General features: G+C 36.6%; 1 protein-coding gene and 1 pseudogene across 2 annotated transcripts in view; one reads left to right on the forward strand and one right to left on the reverse strand.

The window, feature by feature from the left end:
* Positions 1–2,349: 2,349 nt before the first annotated feature.
* LOC114261131 (NF-X1-type zinc finger protein NFXL2) overlaps positions 2,350–19,289 on the reverse strand; it is a 42,046-nt gene continuing 25,106 nt past the window's right edge. The window contains exons 12-13 of the mRNA XM_082882616.1: positions 6,233–6,322; positions 2,350–2,812 (exon numbers count right to left, since the gene is read on the reverse strand). Coding sequence (XP_082738742.1) covers positions 2,660–2,812; positions 6,233–6,322 — 243 coding nt within the window. The 3' untranslated portion in view covers positions 2,350–2,659. The remainder of the gene's footprint in view (positions 2,813–6,232; positions 6,323–19,289) is intronic.
* Positions 2,853–4,569, forward strand: LOC145796927 (uncharacterized; annotated as a pseudogene). Its single transcript, XR_014337670.1, has one exon. The product of XR_014337670.1 is annotated as an uncharacterized LOC145796927 (transcript).

Consider the following 19,289-nt stretch of genomic DNA (forward strand, 5'->3'; position numbering starts at 1 on the left):
CCTCTTTGGGGTTCCCATATTTATTATGATGTTTCATAAAAATATATGTACACAAAAGCTTGATCCCAACATTGCACATGCATGGAATAACAACTCACCCCTCTTTTGTCAAAGAGCTGCAAGCATACCTCTACCCCATTTTCCATCATCTAATTTTTCTTTTATATATATATATTATTTATACAATGCACCAAAATGTTTGTGTCATAAAATTTTCTTTTACAGTTGTGTATTTTGATATATTTTTATTCCCCAATAACAACAATTTTGGTGTGGGATATTATCACCCTTTCTGAAAAAATAATAATGGATTAAATTTAGGGTACTTAGTTCAATAGTCTAAATTTAAAACGTTCCAAACTTTATTTTTATTTATTCATAAGAACAATAATAATTAAAAAATTATATTATCCCTATATCTATCTATCCACGTATTCACTTATTTGTCGACTGCGGCCACCAATTGCGGAAGATGTTTTCAGCGATGATAACTTTCTTTGAAAATAATAATTTATACTTCTCACCAATGTATTTTATTAATTATGTCCTTAAAACCAAAACAGATCAATCATTTGACTTGATGTCATATACCTATACAGGTACATTTTCACTGATTTTTTCTTGAATTTATCATAAGACTTTTAATTTAGTTTAACATTTTCTCAATTTTTATTTATTTATTTTAAATAGGTGACTTTGCATCCAACTTAACCAAAGAAACGACATATTCCTATAAAGATGTGAAACACAGAAAGGTTCAGACAAAATTGCAATTGGAGATTATGATCTAGAAGATGGACATGAACAATTTTAATATAAGAATTAGAATTGGTTAATAATGTTTTTTCATTCGTAATAAAAAATAAAAATAAAAGAAAAAGGAAGCCCAGCGACTTAACCTTGAGCTAGCCAAACATCTATCCTACACTCCGTTTAGATTTAACAGATGAGAAAAGAAAAGGGAAGAAAAAAAAAAATGATTAGAATTTTTTAAGAAAAAAAAATTATTGTGATTTCTCACAATTTTATTTTCATGAATTATGAATTAAAAGAATAATTTTGATTTCTCACCAAATCACACCATTTTTTGTGAGAAACAAAGTTTAAGCTTGGTGTGATTTGACTTTCTTACTATTTCTTTTCATTTCTCATTAATCATCCAAATAAGTAATGAAAAACCTCCATTTCTCTAATTTAATTTTTTTTTTTTTCTCACTAAACCCGTCAATTCAAATGAAATGTTAATTCTTTAATTTATCACATTTATAAGAAAAATGTTTAAGACCACTAATTTAAGAGCACTAGGAGAGCACTAATTGGTGGGTCCCACTTATTAATGTGATGTTTTGGTCTTAAGTTTTTTTTTTTCTTTTTCTTTTTTTGAATTTTCACATCATTAGTGGTCAATTAGTGCTCCCAAATTAGTGGGATGAATCATTGTTGCATTTATAATTACAAGCAGTGGTGGAGTTATATAAGAACCAAAAGAGACACGTGTCCATCCTAAATTTTGCAAAAATTACATTTTTACCTATATATATATATATGAAAATCTTGTTATTTTGCCCACCCTAAATTGTACTCATGTCCACTCTAAATCATTTAAAAGCCCCTAGCATTTTCATTTTTCTTAGAAATTGACCTGTGCTATTTAGCCACTTAAAATATTGACTTGGCTAAAAACTCCTTTTTATAGCCTATTTCTAATAGTAGGTAACCGCCTCTCTGACCTCTCTCTCAAATACAAAATAAGGCTTCCAATTACTGTTGATTTTGTGCTAAAATTATGTGTTTTAAAATGTGTACTTTTAAAGAGCTATTTATTGGATTTGGATTTGTGCTCTGTTTGTTAAGTAATTTAATTTCCTTGAGCTATTTATTTATGTTTATTAGTGGTGTACTAATTTTGTGTGGTTAGAATGGGTTGTAATTTTTTATGCCAAATGACTTATTATCTTAAATGTTGTAGATTATGGGAGAAAAGTTTATGGGGTTATGATTGATAGTTGCGCGTGTTAATTTTCTGACTCGGCCATTAATTACAACGTAATTATGATGAATATGGTCTTATCTTTCCCTAAACAAAAGTTTCTAACGAGGACACATACACAAGCACAGCATAAAAACTGTCATTGGATGAAATTCAACTCCATATTATTCACACCTTGTATTCAGGTGTACGCTAATATAATTTCTAATAATCCAATCTACTTTTATAATTAAAGTCCTTTAAAAAGGGTTACTAAATGAAACATTCTTCTACTAATAAACTACACGAGCGGTATTGTCTCAGCAAACTAATCTTTATTGACCTCTTACATGACTCTACAGAAGTCTAAACCATCAAAATCACAATAATAACCTTTCTCAATAACGAAACCATTATTTGATACAAAAGTCAAAAACACAATGCTTTCAATGGAGACTGGGAAATTCAAAATTCAAAGTCCACGCCAATTTTTCAAACTTCTTCCAGAACATGTATGGTGAGTAATCACAACAGGCCCAGCTAGAAATAAAATAAATAATATAATATAAAACAAGATAGAAATTTTTTTGGTAAGGGACCACTTTCTATAAGGGTTTAATGTACTAACTTCATGTCAAACAACTCCCAACTCCAACTCAAGTATAAAATAGTTTGAGATTTTGATCAGATTCAAGGGTATCTTCTTCTTTGTCTTTGCACTTCTACTTCATTCATCCAATCAGAGAGCCACAACAGACCTTTGTAACCATAATATGTTGCTGCAATCAGAGCCAACACAAGGGTAACAAATAGAAGCAGCCTCCACATGGCAGCAGTAAATTTCTGTTCAGAATAGTAGTAGATGTTAGGCAAATAAAGCAACATAGTTAAAAGCTTTGTTAGAATTTCCCATCTTTACCTTCACCTACTCCACTACACACTCCACTTCACCTACCTCCACTTCACCACACACTCCACTTCACCTAACCCACTATCACCTCCACTACACCTACTATCACATTTTCTTCTATATATAGATTGTATAGGAATTGTAATTAATCAATCTTGTAAGACATCAATTAATAATATTACATCTTTTTTAACATGGTATCAGAGCAAGGTTAAGAAGCTAGTAATTTTGCTTCACCGGCGGGCGGCAGTCTCGCCTTGGCCGCCCGCCGGACCTCAACACATACCTCCTCTCCAATCACCGCTCTTATTCATCATTTCAGACTCCAAATCTCGAAGAACCTCAAATGGAAAAGGAAGATCAGCTGTTTGATGAGTTGTTGCATTCAAGAAGTGTAGCTATGGAAAAGATAAGAGGAAATCGACAGCAGTTCATCCTTGTGGCATCTCTACTTGATCGTATACCCAACCTTGCTGGACTAGCACAAACATGTGAGGTGTTTAAAGCGGCTGGTTTAGCTGTTGCGGATGCAAATATAGTAAATGACAAGCAGTTCCAACTTATCAGTGTGACAGCTGACAAGTGGGTTCCCGTTGTGGAAGTCCCAGTAAGTAATCTGAAAGTTTTCTTACAGAAAAAGAAGAGAGAGGGTTTTTCTATCTTGGGTTTGGAGCAAACTGCAAACAGTATACCTCTTGACCAGTATATCTTCCCTAAAAAGACGGTCCTGGTTCTGGGCCGTGAGAAGGAGGGTATACCAGCGGAGATAATCCATATTCTGGATGCCTGTATTGAAATCCCTCAGTTGGGAGTTGTTAGGTCGCTCAATGTTCATGTCAGTGGTGCCATTGCTCTCTGGGAGTATACTCGACAGCAGAGATCCGTATAGTGCTTCTGTTCTTTCACAAGCCAGACAAATTGTTGAAAGAAAGATCCAACTCCACCAGACCATTCGAGCTCGAGCACAGAGACCCAGCAAGCTGGGATGGTATTTCGCCATAAAAATCATTCTTAGACAGATGCAAGAACTTCACAGTCCCGGCTCTTCCAGTCGGGTCTTGCCCATCGCGGCAGCCACCTCCGCCGACCTCGGCTCCGACGCCGCTGTCTCCTCCAACTTCCTCGCCTTTGCCTGCCAAACATGCGCCTTCTCGCTATACTGCGCCGCCCTCTGCGTTCCTTCGCACCGCCAGTTCGCACTCAAGTTCTCTTTCTAACAGCCGCCTCTCTGCCGAGGCTTCTCTCTTGCGGAAGAATAAAGAAGAAAAGTAAAAAAAAAAAAAAAAAAAAACCAAACAGGGGGGCCTTCTTCTCTCTCTAATAATCACCCACACACCACCCACGTTATTTCCCACATTTTTTTTTTTATTTTACTATATCTATATATTAAACTAATGCCTCATAAAACCATTAGTTTAGCTCAGTGTTTGGATGGTGGGGGACACAGCATGCTTTTCCAGAATCAAAAAAATAAATAAATAAATAAATAAATAAATAAAAATAAACAAAAAGAGTGCCACACAACCCCTTTCTTTTCTTTTCTTTATTCTCCACTCACAAACACTTATCATTACCTTTTGCACCTCACCCGTTGCTCCACTTTCTTTTTTTTCTTTTATGTTATTTATTTATTTATTTTATTAAAAAAAAAAAAAAAAAAAAAAAAAAAAAAAAAAACCAAACAAACAAACACGGAGGAAGAAGACGAACTGCAAACTCATTTTATTCATATCGGGCCTCACCCCGATCATCATTTTACCCACAAAAAAAAAAAAAAAAAAAAAAAAAAAAAAAAAAAATACAAACCAAACAACCACACCCACAATGGGATTTTTTCTTTTCCCTTCTCTATTCTACTGCAGGTCTCTTCTTCTTACTTTTATCTTGGGTGTCCCGTGCCAGTCCGGTCTCCGTGTTTCCTTGTCCACTGAGCACGTTCACTCCCCCATACTCCTCCACTGCAGCATATGGAGGACCTCCAAATCGGAACATCACGGTGGCCTTCCGCTTCAGCTCCTTGTTTTCTGCCCTTAGCACGCTTATCTCTGCTCGCGCATCCTTATACATGCGTTGGAGCAGAGCCAGCTGGGAATTTAAATGCTGCACCTCATTTGTCCTACTCTGCAGCCGGTTCGACAGGTTTGTGACCGCCGTCATACTTTCCACACATACCTTCAAAGTATACTGATTGGCCTCCACATCCGACAGCACTGCCATTCTTTGCTCCACAGACCGCATCGGAAAGTTCAACGGAGTATACCCAGCGGTGTTTGGTTGAGGTTCCAGTGCCACCGCACCAGTTCTCTCTCTCGTTGACTCGTTGAGGTCGGGAAAGAGGGTGAGCAGTCCACGGGAAGACGAGGACGAGGCCATTTTTCTGGGCAACAGGGTGTTACAGCCTCTCTCTCTCAGCACAACGAAGAGTTTTACAGAGGATTTCGCAGTTTTTTTGCTTCTGCCTCGGCCTCAGGCTCTGTCATGGTTAAATAGCCGAGGCAGCCACGCGCATCGCGCGCCTCTTGCCACCAGCCGACAAACGGGCACGAAAGCCAAGGCGCCCACGTGCCTCGCCATCATCATGTCCGGCACACCTTTTTATGGATTGGGCACGCCTTTTGATGGCACGCCTTTTGAAAACTTGGGCACACCTTTTGAGGGTGCATTTTTTAAGGGTCCGACAAGACTCTGTAAACTGTCCCGACATTGATTCCGGTTAGCTCCTTTATGGGTCCGACAAGACTCTGTAAACTGTCCCGACATAGATTCCGGTTAGTTTCTACAAGGGTCCGACAAGACTCCATAAACTGTCTTCTACAACGGTCCGACATGACCCCATAAACTGTCTTCTCCAACGGTCCGACATGACCCCATAAACTGTCTTCTACAACGGTCCGACATGACCCCATAAACTGTCTTCTACATCGGTCTGACACCACCATACAGTGTCCTCTACAACGTTATGACACCCCATACAGTGTCTTCACCAACGGTCTGACATGACCATACAGTGTCTCCTATCCTTTTTTATTTTTATGTATTTTCTTGTTTTGTTACTCTCTCCAAACTCAAGTTGGTTAGTTTCTCTCCTCCTTGAGTTTGCGGGGGGCTGTTAGAATTTCCCATCTTTACCTTCACCTACTCCACTACACACTCCACTTCACCTACCTCCACTTCACCACACACTCCACTTCACCTAACCCACTATCACCTCCACTACACCTACTACCACATTTTCTTCTATATATAGATTGTATAGGAATTGTAATTAATCAATCTTGTAAGACATCAATTAATAATATTACATCTTTTTTAACAAGCTTACTTTTGCTCTTTAACAAAGAATAGCACAAAACCTGAAGTCTTGAAATTTGCTTCGCTTCTTTTGCCCGTTCACGTCTTTTTCTTCGTTTTGGTACATAATTTTCAGCATCTGCCTCCTTATCCTAGGGGGGGAAAAAAACAAAGCAACATGAAGAAAATAGATTTTAGCTAGGTGAATTCATTCACCAATAGAAAGCTATGGCACAATTGATAATTTTTTAAACCCAATATTAACTATATGCATGATTGCATCAGGTTCACTACACAGCATTTCCTGTTCCTCCCATTGGTAGGGGATGCAAGTAGACAAAGGGGATTTGGGGGAAACAAAATGTGCATAGTATGCAATGAGCGAATTTACAATAAAGCAATTGCACTAAGAACGATAAATCCATGATCTGGCATAGAAGTGAGCCTATTCCGGGCCGTGGTTTGTATGGCTAAACAAGTGCAACCATTATATTCTATCCAAATTGACAGAAATTGAGTCACACTAGTGTAAGAGTTGAAAAGAAAAAAATTGAGTCAAAATTGAATTCTAATGCAAAAATACAATATTACCCTTAACTTCATATTCTTCCACTAACCCATGTCAAAATCCTAACCCTAACTTAACCACCCCTCCCACTAGGCACCAGCCACCTCCTCTGCCACCCCCCACCATCCAATTGCAATTACAAATCATAATTTGTTTTTGGCCAACCCATGTTTGCACTAAAGAGAATTATTCACCATAGCTAGAGCCATGTTTGCACTAAAGAGAATTATTCACCATAGCTAGAGCCTATGTTTAGCGAACTTGAACAAGGGCTATCAGATTTGAGTAATTTGAATTTTAGAATCAAATCAAGAATTAATAACATATGATTTAGTGGAAAGGGCATCTGCGTGTATGTATATAATAAATATATATGTATATGGACTGTAGATGTGCATGTCCCTTCCTCTATGTGTACATACATGAATTATATATGTATATAGTTAATTTGAACTTTAGTTATTGTTGTAGCAATATCATGTTTGTGCATTTATTCATCTTAGACTTTGGTTGAGTTAATTCCCTACATGACTTACTGTATTGGTGGGCATAAACTACTTTCCGTTCTGGCTTGGGTTGGAGTTGCACACTCTCACTCTTTATACCCGGTGGTTGACTTTATGTGTTATGATGTTAGTTTTAATGTGGTGTTATTGTGTAATTTAATTGTAATGTTACATGGACTCTTCAAATTAAATCAAATACCCGTGTCGGACACCCGACACTCGGACAAGGGTATGGGATATGTGTCGGATACTTTTCAACGGATACTTCATATATAATTGTATATAACACTATTATTATATGTATATATTGTTATATAATTGCTATAAATGTCATTTTGACACTATAAGTTAAATATAATACCATTTTATCTCACATATTAGATTAAAAATATAAAAATATGACATTTTTTTGCCGAGTCCGCGTATCCTTAAATTTATGATTTGATGAGTCCGACCTCTAGATACATACCCGCACCCGACATCCGTACCCGAGTCCATGTAACATTTGTAAGTTTTGAGTTCCAGAATCTGTATGGTTATACAGGAAGTGGGAGATTTCTATAACGACATTTGAATTGGTCACCTTCATCAACCACCACTCTCAAGTCACCCTCATACTCTCCTGTATTCCCCCTTTTGTCCCTCCAATGTATCAAATGAGAGAGAGAGGGATTAGGAAGAGCAAAAAGACTAGGCTTCACAAATCATTTTCAGGAAAACTATCAAAAAGAATCTTGATAATTATCTAGTGTGGTAAGGGCATAACACAAGACAAACATTCTAATCCCTTCAGTTTTCTTAAATAGCAAACTTAAGCCCAAGTTAATAAATTCATAGTTAAAGTTAAGTTTTTCTTATTAGACTTTACAAGACTTTTCTTAAAAGGCTTTGTGAGACCCTCAAACTTAGTATCATTCAAACAATATCGTAGTCAAAAATATAATTACATTCATTTAGGACTTACACAAATTAGTATGTGTCCTTTATTTTTAGGTGGAAAAGACATTCCAGTGTTAACCTATGTCATGGATAATAGATGGCATAGCTTTGAAAAAACCTTAATCAGAGGAATTCAAAGTAATTTGTATAACAGACCAATTTGGTTCACTATCAAACCAAACTATTTCTTGGCATTGGAAGGTCTTAATTTTAATTGAGCATTAGGATTGAAAATAAAAACTCAAGGTATGAAAAACCTTAATGCAAAAAGCAAAAACATTGCTATTAATTATAGGCTTATGTATAGAGTGGTAAACCTGTACCTCAAATCAAGGTATTAAAAAAAAACGAGTGCCCACACTCGGAATTTTCAATCTAAAAAGGTTAATATAAAACAACTATCATGGCCTAAGAAATGGATTCTTGGAGAAACTTCAGATCGAAAAAACCTCAAAAATTTAACAATTCGAGAAAACAAAGGGGGTGTTTATCTAGAACCTAGACGAAAATCAAAAAGTGATCTTCTTACTAGATCTAGCTCTACAAGTAGCCTAGAAAGAACAAAAAATAAAGATAAGGTTATAATAGAAGAATCTAGTATACAAAGAAGTTCATATGAAGAAATAATAGGGTACAAAATAACAAGTATCCCTATTTCAAATAAATCTTCATAAAAAATATCGATCGAAGAACACCAAAACCTAAAAATGGTTTATAGATAATCTTTCCATTACTATAAATACAAAATTAATGGAAAGAGGATTATCCGGTGAAGAACTCCAAAAAGGAGTCAAAGAAATAATCAAAAACATAACTGAAGATAGGAGTTAAAAATCTCGTGAAATTTTTGAAAAAATTGTAGAAGTTAGCCACTACAAATTCATATGTTGAATTATTGTTTAACTTTCTGAGCTATCATCCTTGCACTATTGATGCATTAGTTGACACTGGTGCTTCATATTGTTTGGCAAAACCTGGAATTTTACCTCCAGACAAATGAGTTTTATCTAAAAATCCAATTGCATTATAATTGGCTAACGGTCAATCTGTAACTATGGAATATGAAAGTTATCATGTTCCTGTTATTCTAATAGAAAGGAATTTGTCATCAAAACGAATAATTCAATTCCCATTTTTAAATGGTGATTTTTTAGTTCGAAATGCATTTTTGAAACAAGACGAAAATAGACATTTTCTTCAAGATCAATCATATATTGTTCTTAAAATGATGCATGGAATTCCATTGCTCAAATATGCATCTCAAAAATATAAATTTGGTTTTAATCCTGTTGAAATTATGCAACCAAATTTCTTGACACCTATTCAACCTCTCTACGTAGCCTAGTGTTAGCACCTTCTACGTGAAGGCTGCATGGTTCGCATTGGCAGCACCTTGCACCAATGTCCAACCAAGACCACGGCATGATGGTGGCATGCCAAAACAGCAAGGTGAAACATTGATAAAGTGCTGAGGCAGCAACACAGGACCCTTGGCCAAAGTATGGGCAGCAGTGGCACAAATGCAAGGCATTAACATGACCCGAATGTGGGCTGCAACATACTTGGGGGTTCAAAGCATTCAGTAGGCAAAACTTGGTATGGGGGCCAAGACAACCAAATTCGTGGCTGACTGAGAAGGCAAACAACATGGGCAGTTCAAGGCAGTTATGCTTGTCTGGCAGCAGTTACCCATGTTGAGCAAAAGACAAGGCAAGTCTGGACATCTGGAATCAAGGCAGGGAGTTAGCAGCAGTTACTAGCAGTTATGTCCCAGAAATGATCCTAAGTCACTAGGCAGTTGGGGGTGTCAACAGCCATGCCACTTGGCATGCTTTCCTTGTAATGCTGGTTGTAAGTTTGTAACTGATTGTAAGCCTATTTAGGCATAAGCCATGGAACTCGAAAATTAACTAAGTGTTGGTAAGAGTTTCCATAGACATCCTTTGTATTGTTGGTGCAATTAATAAAGGTTGAGAGTTTTTCCTGTAATCGCTTGCTGCCTATTCTCTTACTTGTTATAACACTGTGTGTGTGTGTGTTCATATTTGGCTGAGACTAAGTGCCCAACTTAGTGCCATTACAGGTTGGAAATTTGAAACAAAAATTGACCCTGTAACACCTAGCATGGTGAGCTAAAAACAATAGACAACCAAAACGACCAAGAAAAAACTTGACAACAACTATTTGAAGATGACGTTGATTAAGAGTGTATTGAGCACATTACAACCAACTTTATGTCCATCCAAGTTATTCCAGTATCGATGGCGCAACGGTTGGAGAAGCTTCAGAGGAATTTTTTGTGGGGTAGTGGTGGTGATGAATTTAGGTATCATCTGGTTGAGTGGGGGCAGATTTGTCAATCTAAGCAGGCAAGGGGGTTGGGGGTGAGGAGGTTGGTGATTTTTAATAGAGCTCTATTAGGGAAATGGTTGTGGCGGTTTGCCGTGGAGGAGGACAGATTCTGGCGACCGGTGGTGGCTTCTAAGTATGGGATGGGGAGGGGGAATTGGATCTCGGGAGATGTGATCACCACGAATGGGTGTGGGCTTTGGAGAGGGATTTGGTTGGGGAGGGGAAGAGTTTTGGAGGTGGGTAAGGTTTAGGATGGGAGATGGGTTGAGGATGCAGTTTTGGACCGAGAGGTGGTGTGGGGGGAAATCTTTGGCGGCCCGTTTTCCGTTGATTTTTAATATTGTGGTTGATCAGGAAACGACGGTGGCTTCTTATTTAGGGGGTGGGGATATGGTGGTGTGGAATATTCAGTTACGGTGTGCGGTGCATGATTGGGAGGTTGCTCAGTTGGTGGAATTGTGAGGTGTCTTAAATGGGTTGGGAATTACTGGGGTGGGACGAGATGTTATGGCATGGAGTGGGGTGGGGGCAAAGGGCGGTTTACAATTGCATTTTTTATAGGGGTTTAGTGGGGGATAGTGGTGTTGCTTTTCCTTGGCACAGTGTTTGGCTACCGGGTGTTCCGTCTAAGGTGGTCTTCTTTATGTGGACGGCCGCTTTAGGGCGGAATCTTACTTTGGACAACTTAATGCGGCGTGGTCATGTTTTAGTGAATCGGTGCTGCATGTGTTGTGCTGCTGCTGAGTCGGTGGATCATTTGTTTCTTCATTGTTTAGTGGCTTCCCAGTTTTAGGGTTTCATTTGTTCTCTTTTTGGGATTGTTTGGGTTCAACCGAGGGGGGTGTTGGATATGCTTTGGGCATGGAGGGGCGCTAGGTTTGGGTCGGCAGGTTTGGTTGTTGGCACTATTTTGTTTGATGTGGCTTGTTTGGTTGGAGCGAAATCGATGCACTTTCTTAGACGTTGCTCATGGGGTTGCTTGGTTACAAAATCGTCTGCTAGTTGTTATGTATAGTTGATTGGAGAGGAAGGTTGATCCAGATATATTTGTTTTTTTGGATTTTCTAGATGATGTAATTAGTTAGCTTCGTTTATTTTGGTTTCCCCTAAGTGAGGATGGCATCTTGTATTTCTTTGCATCATCTTGATGCTTTCTAATAAGATTTGTTTATTTGTCCAAAAAATAAAATAATGACACTATAACTAATAATGAATATGAAAATGATAGTGAATAAGAAGATGAACAATCGATCAATAATATCACAAATCACTATCAAGGAAAAATAAGGAAAAAATATTCGAAGTTAGATAGTATTAAGAAAATGCTAAAAAATAATTTTAGTGATAACCTACTTAAACTATGGAAAACCGACAAGCCGTGGGGAAAAAATAGTACTTGAGGATCCAAACTATATAATCAATGTAAAACCCATTAGACATAGTATTGAAATGAATAAGGAATTCGAAAAACAAATTCCTGATTTATTAATACCAAGGTTAATACAACCTAATAAAAGTCCTCATTTCAGTCCTACATTTATGGTAATGAACCATACAAAAAAAATTAAGAGGAAAAGCTCGTATGGTAATAGATTATAGAGCTTTAAACAAGAAAACCATAAAAGACGGTTATAAATGACCGAACAAAGATGTTTTGATAAATAATATTCAATGAGCCAATTTCTTTTCTAAATTTGATTTTTAAAAGTGGCTATTGGCAAATTCGAATAGAGGAAAATTCTATTCCTTTAATTGCTTTTAGTGGTCCGCAAGGACATTATGAGTAATTGGTTTTACCATTTGGCTTAAAACAAGCTCCACCTATATTTCAAAGAAAAATGGATAATATTTTTTGAAAACATGAAGAATATTGTATGGTATATGTGGATATTTTAGTCTTTTCCGAGAGAAGAACATCGAAATCATCTCCAAAAAATAGCTCAAGAATTCATAGAACATGGATTAGTGCTATCTGAAAAGAAAATTGAATGGAAAAAGAATTCCATAAAAATTTTGGGATTAGTAATGGATGACAACAAAAAAGTTGTGCTTCAAGATCATGGGTGTGTTTGGTTTTGTGTTTTGAAATAAATTTTTTAAAAACATTTTGGGAAGAGATTTCAGAATTTTTTTTTGGTTTGTTTGGTTGTATATTTTGAAAATAGTTTTAGAGTTTTGAAATTTGGAATGATTTGATATTTTATTGTAGTTGAGTAGATGTGTGTGAAAAAAAAAAGTGATTGAGAAGGAGAGAGGAGAGAGAGAAAAAGTGATTGATTGATGTGTAGTAGAGAGAGTGATTTTGAAAAAGAAAATTCAAAAAATTTAAACCAAACAAAATTTTTAAAAAAATTTCTCAAAAATTGTATTTTGAGATACAAACCAAAAAAGCCCCATATCTCTAAAAATGTCACGGAGTTTTCTGAAGAGATAGGCAATGTCAAACAACTTCAACGATTTTTGAAAATAATTAACTATGCCAGAAAGTTTATTCCAAACTTATCTGAATTAGTAAGCCCATTAAGCAAAAAACTTTAGAAGAGAAATTGGAGTCAGAATCTAGAAGATACTAAAAAAATATCTAATATAAAGAAGATAGTAAAAAATCTTCCCAAGTTAAGTCTACTTCATCGAGGAGATAAATTAATCTTAGAAGCAGATGCCTCTAAAAATAATTGGGGAGCATTATTAAAATCAGTACCTCCTAATAAATCTAAAGAACAGATATCTTTGAAACTAGATACCACATATATGAAAAATAATTTCTTGCTATAAAAAATGGTATAAAATCTTTTTATAATTTCTTAGTTTCTGAACATTTCCTTATCAGAACAGATAATAGTGTTTTAATTTTTTTTCGAAAAAAGATTTAAGAGATGTTAGTCAAGGAAGACTGCATAGATGGTAGCAGTGGTTTCATTATTTTAGTTTTGATATTGAATATATTTCTTCTGAAAAAAATTCCATCGCAGATTCTCTAACCAGGGAATTAAGTTTTATAGTGCAAGAAATCACAACTTCAACGGACAAAGGGAAGAAACCCATGTTACTTTGTTGGAACTGCAACAAAGCAGGTCATAAAGCTAAAAACTATTAGTGGAAGGATTTAAAAAATTATTCAGCTAACAAAAAGCGTACGCCTGAAACTGTGACAACAAAGAGAAACAATCCGAATTTTAAACCAAAAACTTCAAAAGGATTCTTTGTTGGAGAATCATCAAAGGAGCGAAAAAATGAGTTAACCTTCGAACTCGAAGAAATGGATATAGTGGAAACTCCTACCATAATTGAAAAACCATTTACAATCCTGGACTAGCACTAAAAAGTCGCAAGCGTTGCAAAGATTTTTGATTTGCTCTGCGCAACAACAAACGAAAAGATGCGCATAGAGTTATCAGTTCTCTTATTGATTATGTTGGATTTCTAGAAAATAAGTTTAAAATCATCCACAATGATGAAAAAATGATGAAAGAAAGGGAAAAAAGAATTTCTGTTTTGAAAGAAATAGAAACATATTTTTCCAAAAGAGCTTGCTGAAAAAATTAAACAAATTGTCAAACAACAAGATGAATACAAAGAATTCCTTTGTATGCCATCCTTAACTGAATCCTTAAATTGGGATTATGGCTGGCCAAGTCGTAAGTTATCAGTGGATAAAATTAATATACACTGGATTGAACTTGCAATTGTTGATTTTGTGGAAATGGATAGAGAAGATTTTTAGCTCTTAAATGAATTTCCAACAATAGTTAAATATGCTATCACAGTTATAAAAGCAAGTCCAAAACTTATCATGGCACAAATCATGTCTACTTTGGTTGAAAGAACTAAAACTTAGTTTTATCAACCCTATCAGATCTAGTATCTTTACCCGGTAACCAATCGAAATCCTTTTATAAAAAGGCAGAAAAATCATGGAAGGGATATGATCCTCTCATTGACAAAATTGATAGGCTTATGTTTTTCCACAATACATTGGAACCTTTTCTCCATCATTCAGAACCAACAATCTACTGTGATGGAAAAAGGGTTGTGGTTGTAAAAAGTGATATAGTAGGAGAAGACAAAGCAAAGGAGATACTCAAGATGCTCCAAGAAGAGATAATTGAAGCACCAAACATCTCTACAGCTGTTTGGGAACTCTACAAAATCAAGATAAGAGACCAAATTGCTTATGAATCAATGCAAGAAATGGATCACTGCATTTCTGAAAAATAAGTATAAGTTCATATGACAAATTAGGCCAAAAAAAGTAGGAATCTTTCAGACTAGTCACATGGAGAACAAAACCAAAAAAAGGCTCACAAGACAGAAGAAGCCAAGAAAAAAAAAAAAAAAAAAAAAAACCCAAAAGAGAGTTCACATGACGGATATAGCCAAGGAGACACAACAAAGTGGATCACATGATGAATGAAGACAAAGAAATCACATGTTGAATAAAATGAGGACAAAGGAGTCACATGTTGAATAAAACCAAAATGATGGAGATACTACTACCAACTTTGTTAATTTCAATAAATTAGAATGTAAAAGGTTCGTTCATTGTCTTGTTACAAGAACCTTATCTTTTAATTTTATACATTTCAATTCCGAAGTTGAAGTCCACTCTTTGCCTAAAAAAGGGTGTGGCTACGTCTTGTAAAATCAGAGTCAAGAAGTAGACTCTTATAAGTGAACAAGATGTTTTCCTCTATCTTTCTTGTAATCTCTGTAGTTTTCAAGTATTCAATAAAAAGTTTCCATTTTCATAATCTCTTTGTCTGCTGTCTTTAATTTTCTGGAGGTCTAAGAGTAGTGATACAAGCAAAGTAATATTCACCGAGTGTGAGAAATTACGCTTATAGTCTACTCATTGATAGGCTTGAAAATATTCACAGCAGGCGAAGCAAGGTGGACATGGAAAATGCAAAAAAGAACCTCAATGCAAGTATGTTTTAAATTTCAAGTCCTAGTTTGCAAATGATATAAAGTTAATTTTGTTTTATAGTGTTTAATAATTGGTAGGTTGTAACCTACTACTTGTGAGTAGATCACACAATAAAACACCAAATCTTCAATCTGTGGCTAGGATTGCTTGTGAAGGATTTCCTAAAACCCATATCATGAAACGCAGCATTGTTCTAGGAAGAGAACCATCAGCCTTCCTGCTGGAAATTTGTGTTAATGCATATAATAAGATAGTGGCATATGATAGTGGTGTTGGTGGTAGATAGTGGCATGTATAGAATATGATAGTGGTGTTGGTGGTAGCTAGTGGCATGTATAGAATATGATAGTGATGTTGGTGGTAGATAGTGGCATGTATATAATATGATAGTGGTAGATAGTGGTAATATATAATATGTAAGTGGCATATAATGGGTTATAATGATGTTTGTAATATCTCTTATATAAGGAGTGTCATTTGGTCTTGTAAAATAAGAAGTTTTGAATATAACAGAAATATATTCCTTCTTCCTCATATTTTCGGAGTTCTTCTTCCTCATATTTTCTAAGTTGGTATCAGAGCTACAAAAAACACAGCAGCCCTAAAACCGTCATAGCCATGTCGGAAGTCACGTCCGAAACTACTTCAACCCCTGCCGCTGCCATTCCGGTGAAAACGTCCAACTCTCACTCTGTCCAAATCACCACCATCCGCCTAAATGGTGATAATTTTCTCCGCTGGTCACAATCTGTCCGGATGTATATCCGTGGGCAAGGAAAGATCGGTTACATCACTGGTGACAAGAAGGCTCCTGCTGTTAATGATCCGCTGTTCGACAGTTGGGACGCTGAAAACTCCATGGTTATGACATGGTTGGTCAATTCCATGGAGGAGGATATAAGCTCTAATTACATGTGCTATCCTACTGCACAAGAATTGTGGGATAATGTTAGTCAGATGTATTCTGACCTAGGAAATCAATCTCAAGTTTTCGAATTAACTTTGAAGTTGGGAGAGATTCGTCAAGGAGATGATTCCGTCACCAAATATTTCAATTCGTTGAAAAGGTTGTGGCAGGATCTTGACATCTTCAACACATACGAATGGAAATCGGTTGACGACTGCAACCACCACAAGAAAACTGTGGAAGACAGCCGTATTTACAAGTTTCTTGCCGGCCTCAACATTGAGTTCGATGAAGTGCGAGGAAGAATTATTGGCAGACCTCCTCTCCCATCCATTGGCGAAGTATTTGCCGAAGTCAGAAGGGAAGAGAGCCGAAGGAGCGTCATGCTTAAGAAAAAAGGTACTGGTGAATCAATTGAAATTTCTGCTTTAATTAGCGATGCTGCGGCCAACAAGGCTGCAAATTACCAGCGCAGATTTGATGATAAGCCACGGGTCTGGTGTGATTTTTGCAACAAGCCTCGCCATACACGCGAAACGTGTTGGAAGATCCATGGCAAACCTGTCAACTGGAAAAGCAGCAAACAAGGAGAGAAGAATCGTGGCTTTCCTACCGCTAATGAAGCCAATTCAGGTCCCTTCAACAAAGAGCAGATTGATCAACTCTTAAAGCTGATAAAATCCAACTCCTCATCCGGTACTCCTAGTGTTTTGTTGGCACAAACAGGTAGAAATCCTAAAGCCTTCTCTTGCCTAAACTTCTCTCCGTGGATCATAGATTCCGGTGCCTCCGATCACATGACTAGTTTTTCCCATTTATTTAGTACCTATTTCCCTTGTTCTGGTCATGACAAAATCAGAATAGCCGATGGTAGTTTTTCACCTATTGCAGGAAAATGATTTATTAAACTAACTGAGAAAATTAATCTCAATGCTGTTCTTCACGTCCCCAACTTAGCCTGTAACCTTTTGTCTGTCAGTAAACTATCTAAGGATTCTAATTGTCGTGTTACACTTTTTTGAATCCCATTGTGAATTTCAGGACCAGAACTCGGTATGATGGTTGGGCGTGCTAGAATGCTTGAAGGTCTTTACTACTTTGATGAAGTACCTGTTAGTAATAAAAAAGCTCAGAGCTTTAATAGTACTAGTTCAATCTCTGTTCGAGAAAAAATAATGCTATGGCACTATAGGCTAGGACATCCTAGTTTTCTTTATCTGAAACATTTATTTCCAGAATTATTTAAAGGGATTGATTGTTCTTCTTTTCATTGTGAAAGTTGCATTTTTGTAAAATTTCATCGCTCTACTTATTTGCCAAAACCTTACCAGGCTTCCAAACCTTTTTATTTGATTCATAGTGATGTTTGGGGCCCTTCTAAAATCACTACTCTTTCTGGTAAAAGATGGTTTGTTACATTTATTGATGACCATACCCGCTTATGTTGGATTTATTTGATGAATAAAAAATCTGACGTGAAAAATTTATTCACAAATTTTTACAATATGATTGAAAACCAATTTCAAACCAAAATTGGTATTTTACATTCTGATAATGGAACAGAATATTTCAATGAGCAGTTGGGTGAGTTTTTGGAAAAAAAGGGGATTTTTCATCAATCTACATGTCGGGATACCCCTCAACAAAATGGCATTGCAGAACGAAAAAATAAACATCTACTTGAAGTAGCACGTGCTATAATGTTTTACATGCATGTTCCTAAATATTTATGGGGTGAAGCAATTTTAACAGCCTCTTATTTGATAAACAGGATGCCTACAAAGGTGTTAACATACAAAACACCTTTCGATTGTCTCAAAACTTTTTTTCCTGACACGAAGTTGTTTTCTGATTTACCCGCCAAAGTTTTTGGATGTACTGCCTATGTTCATGTTCCTAGTCAACTTCGTTCAGAACTTGACCCCCGTGCTATAAAATGTGTTTTTTTGGGTTATTCCTCAAACAAAAAGGGGTATAAGTGTTTCGATCCTCAAACCAAGAAATTTCATGTGAGTATGGATGTGTCATTTGTGGAAACAAAATCCTATTTCCCCAACACTTCTCTTCAGGGGGAGACAAGTGGAGTAAAAGACCGTTTTTGGGATATTTCTATCCCGCTCCCCAATGTCATTTATCCTACACAAAAACCACATCTGTCTGATAATGATCACTTAGGAGAACCAAGTTCTATGGTGCCTAGTCAAGAAGATTCTTGTTTAGGGGGAGAAGTACTACAAAATGATCTAAATCCTGAGCTTCAGGTTTATACTAGGAAGCGGTTTCATCTGAGGAATAATGACCCGAATGTCCACCCGAGTTCTGGCATCGAAATTTTAGGTAATCCTATTCCTTCTATTTCCGACCTTGATGTTCCTATAGCAATAAGGAAAGGTGTCCGAAATTGCATTAAACATCCTATTGCAAATTACCTCTCCTATCAAAGACTGTCTAAAAACCATAGAGCTTTCACATCTAGGATTTCACACTTGTTTGTTCCAAGGAATATACAGGAAGCATTGGATGATCCGAATTGGAAATTAGCAGTCATGAAGGAGATGAATGCTTTAAGGAGAAGTGGTACTTGGGAGATAGTTGATCTACCCAAAGACAAGAAAACAGTTGGGTGTAAATGGGTGTTTACGATAAAATGTAACGCAGATGGAAGCGTTGAGAGATACAAGGCGAGACTGGTGGCTAAAGGCTTCACTAAAACTTATGGGATCGACTATCAGGAGACGTTTGCTCCTGTTGCTAAAATAAATTCCATCAGAGTACTGTTGTCTCTTGCAGTAAATTCAGATTGGCCTCTACATCAACTTGACATTAAAAATGCATTTCTCAATGGTGATCTTGAAGAGGAGGTGTTCATGAGCCTACCACCGGGATTTGAGCAGAGACTTGGAAGCGACAGAGTATGCAG

Source organism: Camellia sinensis, chromosome 8 (genome assembly GCF_055761805.1).
Source record: "Camellia sinensis isolate YWXY chromosome 8, ASM5576180v1, whole genome shotgun sequence".
NCBI classification, from domain to species: Eukaryota; Viridiplantae; Streptophyta; class Magnoliopsida; order Ericales; family Theaceae; genus Camellia; species Camellia sinensis.